Raw genomic sequence first — 9,577 nt, 5'->3', positions numbered from 1 at the left:
TCCATTGATCACCTCAAGGAATCAAAAGGAGTGCAGCGAGGAAAGAAGACGCAGTTAGCGCACAGAAGACATTTATGATGTTCATCTTGACGAAAGATTAATGGGAGCTGGGGCGTGATCGAACACGGAGGATCGGCAGTCCCAAAACAACAGGCACATACTTGGATAAAGTCTTATATTTCAAAGTTTAATAGCTTTAATGTTATATCAATGTTGAGTGCAACACTCAATTTTGATAATAGGATATTTGTTAAATTCAAACTCTATTTCGTTCATTACGTAGGATATCTTGACATTGTATTTTGTCGTTTATCATGTTATAAATAAAACTAACCCTAGGCGTTTGCCTAGCGGATTGAAAAAAAAACATACAATGAACTAAATAACTTCATCTCTATAGCTGAAATTTCCCAGTTACAAAGACAAAAACTTCAGCTCTAGAGTTGAAGTTCGCCAGTTATAAAATAAAAACTTCAGCTCTAGAGCCTACAAGGGTGAGGCAACAAGGGTGAGACAAATCACACATGGAATCTAGTCAGCTTTTATCAAAGTGGAATAAAAGAAATAGAATTGGAAGACCAAAATGGAACAAGGCTAAATTAAAGTGCCAAAATAAAAAATTAGACCAAAGTTTAATGGGTTGTCTATGTATTTGGCCAAGGAAAAACAAGCGAACTCACATAATCTAGGTGTACCGTGTACCTATTTTGACCCTATAATAATGAAACATTTTAAATGTACAAAAAGCAAAAAGAAAGAAAAGGAAACAAGATGAAGATGGGCATCGAAGTGTCAGTATTCAAACTTAAGGGGTCTAAGCGGCTATCTAACCCCTCTTAATTTATTTGCTTTGCTTAACGCATTTTGTTTCTTCTTCTTCTTGATACCCTAGAGCTGCCCTTGGATGTCGTTGGGAGCAAAACGTAATGGCTTCTCTGTTCAAGGTAATATGAACGCCAGTGTTCTTTGGCTTTTCCAGTGTGCTGTATACCTGGGGTGTTTGTTCAATAAACAATTTGTCCAGTGATATAATGTTCTTAGGTTGTGTTTTCGGTGGATTGTGCTAATGCCGGGGGTGGGTGGGTCTGCGCCGCCTTCTCTGCTGTTTCTTTCTCTTAGGATTTAGCCAAGATTTCAGCATATAGGGATAGAAGGTTTCCAGGAACACAAGAAGAATTTGAAGATGCTTTGCTAAAGGCGACAACTGTTTATGTGGGGAACATGTCCTTTTACACAACAGAGGAGCAAGTATATGAGCTGTTCTCTCGTGCTGGAGAGATTAAAAAGATAGTTATGGGATTGGATAAGAATTGCAAAACTCCTTGCGGGTTCTGCTTTGTAATGTATGGCCTGAACCTTGCTTTCAGTCTCCCATTTCTTCCATTTTGTGTTGTTAACTTTAAACTGTATAATTTCTTCTCCAATTATGGTACTCATGCTTCAGCTTTAACCAGTTCCTTCTAGTTTTTTAGAATCATGTGCTCCATCTCTACTTAATAAGTACTCTGAAGATTATTAAAGATGCTTAATACCACAATAATTTGATCCGATCAGTCGAATGTACCCATTTGATCTGATTCAGTGTAGTGGTTAATGTAATTTGATACGCTCTCTATAGTTACCTTAGCATATTATGTGTCATTTACTAAGTCTGACTTCCATTTGATGCAGTCAAAGAAGGCCTAGGTTTTCCAACGAAGGTCAAGATACATGGTAGAGGCAAGGGGTCAATATATATATTTTTTGTTTTTCTTTTTTTGTGCGAAGTTCACTGTGTTAGTTTAAGGCCAATGACATAGGCATAATTCAAGACTGATGTCTGCCGAATAGACACTGTACGAGTAGACGTTTCAACATATAGGGTTCAAGCTGAGAGGTGCTATTAAATTTGTGTTAAGATAGGATGATATGAAGGTGGCTTGAGAGGGAACGATGGGTCTAGATGTACGAGGAAAAGCTAAATTAAAAAGAAGCAGTACGATTGGAAGAGCACATTGCATTGAGCTGTATAATTCGAATGTCTAATGTTCTTAGGGCTTGTGAAACAAAAGGATGGAGGCAAGATTATAATATCAAGGCTTTGGTTAATACTGCTGGATAAGTATGGAGTTAGCTATTGAGAGTAGAGAAGGTATTAGGCAGAGTTCTAGGGAAGTCAGCACTATGGAAAAAGATTTGGATCTTTTGAAGAAAGACCTAGGATATCTTAAAAGGAAAAAAGCCAAAAAGATTGAAACAACAATAACATACCTAGTATAATCTCACAATTGGGGTCTGGGGAGGGTAGTGTGTACGCAGGCTTTATCCCTACCTCGTGGAGGTAGAGAGGCTGTTTCCGAAGACCCTCGGCTCAAGGACAAAATGAAAAGGAGCAGTAACAATAAGCAGTAACAGCATCGATATAGTAAAATAACTAAAGCAAATGAAATAACAGGTAGGAATATAGCTCTACGAATAGGAAAGACAAAAAAAAGAAAAAAAAGAAAAAATGACTACAAGACTAATACTACTGCCACTAGTATGATAAAGGAATACTCCTAGCTACCCCCTAACCTTCTACCCTAATCCTCGACCTCGTTCTACAGCAACTACCGTGTTCACCAGCAGGCTGCTCACGCGCTGGTAATCTTACTGGGATGCGCCGGCGCGTGGCTGGTCTTTGACAGAAAATGGGCCTATTTCTGTTCGCCTAACACCCAACACCCGCAAGAAAGAGAGAAAGAGGAATAGAGAAACAGATAGAGAGAGAAGCAAGGGGTATAGTGGACCAGCGGTTGGGAGATGGTACACAGAGAGGGGGAGAAAGGGAAGAAGATGGGAGAGAGAGAAAGGAGGAAGAAGGGGGAAGACTAATGGGGATGTCGCCGGCGATGGCCTAGGGACAGATAAGTGATAAAAAAGAAAAGAAGAAAAAGGGAGGGAGACACAGAAGAGGGGAAAGAGAACCGGAGATAGAGAGATGAGGGAAGATAGAAGGAGAGAGAGTGAGAGGAGACCTTACCTGTGAGGCTGCGTCGCTGGCGACGAGGGCCCAAGGCAGCAGTGATTTAGGGTATAGCTACCGTTAGCGAGAGAATGGAAATGTACAACTTTTTATCAACAACGTAAAAGTACTTAAATCTTTTACAAGTCTAGGTACGAAAAAAGCAGGGACTTCCAAAAAATTGAAATATCTGAAAATATTTCTGCAGTTCCACTTTTTTATGGATTCAATCCCATTGCAATTATCTATCTTATTCTGACATAATGATCAATGTCAAACTTTGTCATAGAATTTTTGAATTTGAAGAGTCCGAAAGGGGAGGGATATGCAGGAGAAAAGAAAAGAGAGGAGTGGAGTGGAGAGTATTTATTGTTTCTATTGCATCTATTGGGAGAAAAAGGATATGTGCGACTGTTATTCGACACTAATCCCCAGATACGTAGTTATTTTGTTACCAATAAAAAAAATGTATAGCTATTTTGTTCATAATCCTGAAGTCCTTATTGATGTTACAAATGTTTAGTCAAATGGGGTCTTAGCTTTCCATGTTTCGGCTACTTTTAACTGACAAGGAAATCTCGCTCCTGTTTGGTAGAAAAGAAAAGGAAAATTCCCTCCTATTTTTGTCTTAATCCTTTTCTCCCTTTTTTCAAGTCCAGGGTTGGTTTACTTTGTCTTAGTCTTACAGGTCTCACAACAAAAAGTTGGAGTACTTTGGCTGTGCATCTTTGATGTTATCTCTTGTTCCACTCAGTTGTCGCTCACTTGGTACCTTCTTAATGATATCATTAATGAGGAAATAAGAGAGTTTGTAGCCTGAAAGTCAGAGAAAGATTAATAGATTCCTTACAAAAACGGATGCAAATTAACATTTCGTAACGTGAAAGTAGATCCAGGTTCTTGCTTTAAAAACCCAATGTACTAAATATGTGGTTGCAACTTCCTGCAACAATATCTGTCCAGAAGCTACTATATAGTTCTTTGATGCCTTGCAGAACATTTTTACCAATGTTTCAAGAAAACTTTTAGAGGTTATGGTATTTGTTTAGGTTGTATTTCTTTGGGATGCCTGGGTGGTTGTTGCATTTGTATAAGGGAAGTAAATCTGCTTCTTTGCATTCTCTGTCTTGTTGCCCTGTTCCAAGTATGTCAAATTTTGCCACTTATTTGTACACATTTCTTTTGCAATAGGATTGTTGCTGACGTACTCCCTTTGTGCCATTTTAATTGACTTGGGTTGACATTGACAAAGTTTAAGAACAATGTTTGAATGAATTATTATATGAGGTTTGATGGCAAGGAGTTCAAATAATATTTAACTGCAAAAGGAGAGAAATTGTTGAAATGATGTCAGATGAATAAGTAGTATATATTTATGCCACAGTAAAAAATTGCCATTAGGGAATATCACGAGCTTTTCTCTTTAGTGCTGTCACTGTTTCTGCAGTTATAAGCAAAAACCTATTTGCTCATAATTTTTTTGGTAGTTGAAGTAAATTCTATTTATAAACACCAAGATGGTATTAGGTGTACATTATAGTTTTTTACATGTATACCTTTGGGTTTATCTCCCATTCAGCCCTTTTCCCGTTAAAGGGAAAGAAGCCAAAGAAGAAAACAAAAGAAGGCAAGGAGAATATCATTTTGCATCTGTAATAACTGTAAAAATATTTTCAGGTTCTACTCTAGGGACGACACTGAAGATTCTGTCAAATATATCAGTGGGACAATTCTTGATGATCGCCCTATTCGTGTGGATTTTGACTGGGGATTTCAAGAAGGTAGGCAATGGGGCCGTGGTAGGAGTGGTGGACAGGTAATCTCCTTAGTGGTTCATCCTTTTATCTTGAGATTCATGCTAGTGTGTGATCTGATTTACATCTTTTTTCCAGGTGCGCGACGAATATCGTACTGACTACGATCCAGATATCCTTCTCTTCAGTTGATAAGCATGTGTTAACAACTTTCTTTCCATTCTTTTAACTATTTTTATATATTTTTTTTCAGAGAAAATATGTTTTGGTCCTATCGTGGCCTAAAGTGATGAACATTGCAATTGAATGGACACTGGAATGGGAATAAAAGGCATGTAACTATTAGGACAAAGTTAGTCAACTATACTTCGTGTTATGCAGAAGTATGTCTAATAGTGAAGTTTCGACAAATGTTATGTACAATGATCAGTAAAAAAACAGGGAAGTTTATGTAAAAATCGACTAAAACATGGTGTACTTTTGATTAAAAAAAGAATCCATTAAAACTTGGAATATTTGCAGCTTGAAAGATTTATGCCAGTTAGTAAACTTGGAGTATTTACTCAGTAAGTAAATTGAGAAAAGGATGTAATTTAATGGATTGACACGTTTTTATTATTATTATTATTATTATGTAGATATGTACTGATTTTAAAAATTATTACGTAAATATACGTGTAACTTGTCTATATGGCAAGGATAACTAAAGTGGTACTTGACAAGGTAATATGTGTAATTTTGTAAATCATTCCTCTATACATTAACATTGTACTGGTTATTCTTTGTTGATCACTCAAGTGCCTCCTTAAGAAGTATTTATATAGTATTTATTCAGTAAGTACTTACCCTAGAAGTAGCTGTGGGGCATCAAAAGTCTGGTGGATCAGATTCTATTGTCTTTTTCAGGTTCTGTATCATCATCTACAAGAACACAACCCTCCACATCTAGTTACTAGATAAGGTAGTGGTTAAAACAAAAGCTTCTTTCCTCTTCTGATCATAAGATTCTAGAGCATTTTTTCTCAAGTAGTTAGTCACCCTGATTTTTTGTAATTGCATTTTGCTTTGGGTGAATGAACCTAGTGGTCTCAAACGCTTCATTTTTCTGCATCCCTCTCCTGTGATTGTAGGATAATTGACTTGATGAAAGAAATGGAAATTTCATCTTGTCACCAGTGGGATGATTGCAAAGTTTTAACAAGGCAATGGTCAAAGTTTTAACAAGGCAATTGTTTTCTTTGTTATTTATGTTGCAAGGAAATACCTCGAAGTAGATCTTCACTTATTCTTCTGTCATTAATGTTTGTCAGGAATCAGAACTTCTATGACGTAGATCAGTGCACTCTTTAGCGTAAGTGACCATTCTTTTATGAAGGTGAATGTTGGCTCATAGATACGTTAATCAAGGATAAGAAAGATGGTTGACATTGTTTACATGGTTTTCTAATATATACTCCCTCCGTCCTAATTTATGTTACACTCTTTCTTTTTTAGTCAGCCCCAAGAAGAATGACACCTTTCTATATATATATATATATATTTTTTTTGATTTGCACCGGGTGTCCGAGTCTCTAAGAGCCCCGACTAATCCCGGGGGTGCACAGGCCCTCGGCAAGGAGTTTCCCGCAAGTGCACCACGGTTAATTCAGGTTTTACCCAGTCCGATGGCCCTCAGAAATTGTTTGCACCCAGTGGGTTTCGAACTTGAGACCTTGAAAGGGAGCAAACCCCAAGGCTCAAGTCAATTGCCACCAGGCCAACCCCTGAGGGTTCCCCTTTTTTAGTTCATGTCTGACATAACTAGTTTCCCTCTTTAAAAGAGATGATTTATGGGCACACAAATATCTATGGCTCAGTTTTACCACAAGTTTCAAAATTCTTTCTTTTTTGCTTAAACTTCATGCCCAGTCAAACACATCACATAAATTAGGACAGAGGGAGTATGTGTTTAAGAATTATGGTTTAATTCAAAGAAAAGACTTAATGTTTAACCCATGAATGTACACAGAAATGTTATACTTCATGGTTAATCAATTGAGTAAGTTTTCATCACCTTATCTGACTAATGTTTGAAACTCTTGCATGATAGTCCGAGCTACAGGGTTTAAGACTTCATTTTTTCCTTTCTTTATCCATTTAATATTTAAGAATTTTGGGCCGTCATTGAATACCTTAACTAGTTATACGTCGAGGCGGTTATGGAAAATTGGTCCAAAAGGAGTTGGAAGCACAAAGGCAGCTAGTGGATTATGGTACAGGATCATTGGGCGCTTACCCACCAGTTATGCCGCCACCTCACTGTAAGTTTGAGGGCTCTGAACTTAGTCATCAGTTCTTTCTTTGATAATATTGACTCTTTCTTGCGTCTTAGCGAAGAGCTTCGTTCTCTCAAATTAATTTGATAATATGTGGAATGTGAAATGTAACGACTGCAATATTTTTGTCTTCTTTCTTTTCCTTTTTCCAAAAAGGAAGATGTTATTGCATTTGATGAAGAGTCAACTTGAAGCGCCTCTTATCTGCAGATTTAGACTTACTTCTACAGGACTTGTGTGTGCTTTAATGCAGTAGAAAGCTTTTGATTTTAGCTAAGGGTACAACTGACTCTAAGTAATGCTTGTATTAGTAGTCGGTTTGGTGGCGAAGTTCTTCTGAATTGTTATTATCTGCTTGTTTCAATGTTGATTTCACAACCTGTCTATTTGTTGCATGACACCACACTAGTTCGAGTATATGTGCCTTTTATTTGATGGGTTGGGTATAGTTAAGCTGTCAGAGGAATGGTAGTTTTGATATCAACTAATGCTGTAAGCATAATGTCTACATTCTGAATGCTCCATTGCGAATGAAATGTGTACGGCTAAATTGTATAAGTTTGAGCACTGGTTGAATGGCAACTTCTGGTTGTTAACGATTTTGGTTTTGTTCCACTCTAAATTTTGAGCTAGCCGTATTGTTCCCTATAATTAAACTGGCTTTTTCCAAATTCGTGCTGTGTTTCATTAATCTTTTGAAAATCAGATTTAACTTGACATTTCTCTAACAAGGAAAAGTGAAAGGAAGAGATTGAAACAACCCCTTTAGGATTTCAAATTAAGCTTTGAATAGCTGATCCACCGGACCTTCAACCGCCATTGAGTTTTTCTTGCACTTCCAGTAACTTCACAGTTTATATGCCTTAGGTTTTGCAATATAATGTGATAGATAATAAACACGGTACACTTACTTTTACGGTGTCTATGGCAATCACTGATACAATAAACTGCAGATGGTAGACATGGTGGAAATCAAGGTTATGGAGGTTCTTATCGACACGGTAGAGGTATGCTTTACAAAGCTTTTGATTCAGTTCTAATGCTTTACAACATTGTATTTTTCTATCTTTTGTTTCAGTATAGTATATTTAACAAACAACTCTATCTTATGAGGAAAACAGACTATCATCGCAAGCGACACAGGGAAGATGACCACCATCGGTCAGATTATCCAAAGAGGAGTTACGACCGTGAATCTCGAAGAACCTCTGATCATGAGTCCAGACCGGTATTTTCTTTTATTTACTTAAGCTACATCTTTTATTGCTTTGCTTTTTTTCACCAGCATGTCCTGTTCCATCTTTTCATATGTACTCTATGCTCGCCACTGAAACGAAATAATGTAAAATTGGACAATGAAACGAAGTCAGTGTGGATATTAAAGAAGCAAATTCCCTGACTTTAGCTTGTGATTTAACGAATAGGAGATTGAGCTTCAAATCTTTTGCTTCTATTGTTTGTCCCCTCTTCAGTTTTAGTGATATTTGTTGTTGCAATGTGACATTCTTTTGCTGCAGGAGAAGAATCCACGTTTCCGTGAGAGTGGTGATTCTGATGAAGAGGATGATGATGATAGGAAACGGCGTACTTAGTTTTATTTCCAGATGTAGATTGCTCGGAGAAGAGTGTGCTACTTGAAAAGAGTTGTAAGACCTGCTCTCGTCAAGTTCCTTTGTAACTTGTGCTTACACAATTAAAATGTTGTACATTAGAACTGCGCTTCAAAACGTTTTTACACTTAAGGAGTAATCGTAGCTTCTCACTCTCTTATTTTTACCTTCTTTTCTATGTATTTCTGATGGTGTCATTGATGACGTTGATCCCTCAGTGTACCCGAAAGTATTATTTTGTCTAGCTTTATTAAAAGAGATCACTCCGTGCTCAACTTAAATAATCCTTTACTTTTGGCCTCACCCCCCAAAATATGGAAAACGGATATTGTTCTTCAATGTTGTTTTATGCTCTCTAGCTGTTATTTTGTCCAAATTTTGCCTTAGTCAAAACTGACGGTAAGAGACGAATCCGTTACATCACCCCCCCCCCCCCCCCCCTAAATGATTGTAACAATACTCCAGTTTGTAGTGTTTCAAATTATTCATAACTAGAGCGATATCAAAAGAAATTCTAACATTAAAAAGTAAATTAAGCATAATAAAGAAGAAAAATGCAAACGTGGAAGAGAGTTAGTATTAAAGGATTTTTTTTTTTTATATTTTGTATTTTGCAGACAAAGGTCTAAAGTGTATTGTTACTCAGTAAACGAAAAAAAAAACGAAATTAGGATAAATTTTTTAAAATATGTTAACTTTTGACATTTTTAGTTTGAAAATTTATTATGAGTTAACTTTTAGATATTTAAGTTTTAAAAAGAATTTATTAAGCAATATAACCTCAAATTTGGAAAAAGTTTCAGTGCGTATGCTCCAAATGAACACCCAGAATATTGAGGCTTACATCTAGACGAACGCCCAAAAGGTTGGGGCGTATGATGCTTACATCCCACCAGTACGCCTCAGTGTATTTTT

At 36.9% G+C, this 9,577-nt stretch overlaps 1 protein-coding gene across 1 annotated transcript; it reads left to right on the top strand.

Moving 5' to 3' along the window:
* The first annotated feature begins 886 nt into the window (after positions 1-886).
* On the top strand, positions 887-8,828 carry LOC107772454 (nuclear cap-binding protein subunit 2-like). Its single transcript, XM_075225148.1, has 8 exons — positions 887-944; positions 1,120-1,343; positions 4,661-4,799; positions 4,876-4,909; positions 6,924-7,037; positions 8,006-8,059; positions 8,174-8,280; positions 8,570-8,828. The coding sequence occupies exons 1-8, from the start codon at positions 927-929 to the stop codon at positions 8,642-8,644; spliced, it is 765 nt and encodes a 254-aa protein (XP_075081249.1). The 5' UTR covers positions 887-926; the 3' UTR covers positions 8,645-8,828.
* Positions 8,829-9,577: the final 749 nt, after the last annotated feature.

The sequence above is a fragment of the Nicotiana tabacum genome, chromosome 11 (assembly GCF_000715075.1).
Source record: "Nicotiana tabacum cultivar K326 chromosome 11, ASM71507v2, whole genome shotgun sequence".
Taxonomy (NCBI): domain Eukaryota; kingdom Viridiplantae; phylum Streptophyta; class Magnoliopsida; order Solanales; family Solanaceae; genus Nicotiana; species Nicotiana tabacum.
Note: the sequence above shows the minus strand (reverse complement) of the source record. Positions and strands in the feature narration are given on the sequence as shown.

Excerpts from the sequence above, each read along its gene's own strand:
- LOC107772454 (XM_075225148.1), top strand. Across the intron at positions 1,344-4,660 it reads TGCGGGTTCTGCTTTGTAAT|GTTCTACTCTAGGGACGACA; the intron begins GTATGGCCTGAA and ends AAATATTTTCAG. Across the intron at positions 7,038-8,005 it reads AGTTATGCCGCCACCTCACT|ATGGTAGACATGGTGGAAAT; the intron begins GTAAGTTTGAGG and ends AATAAACTGCAG.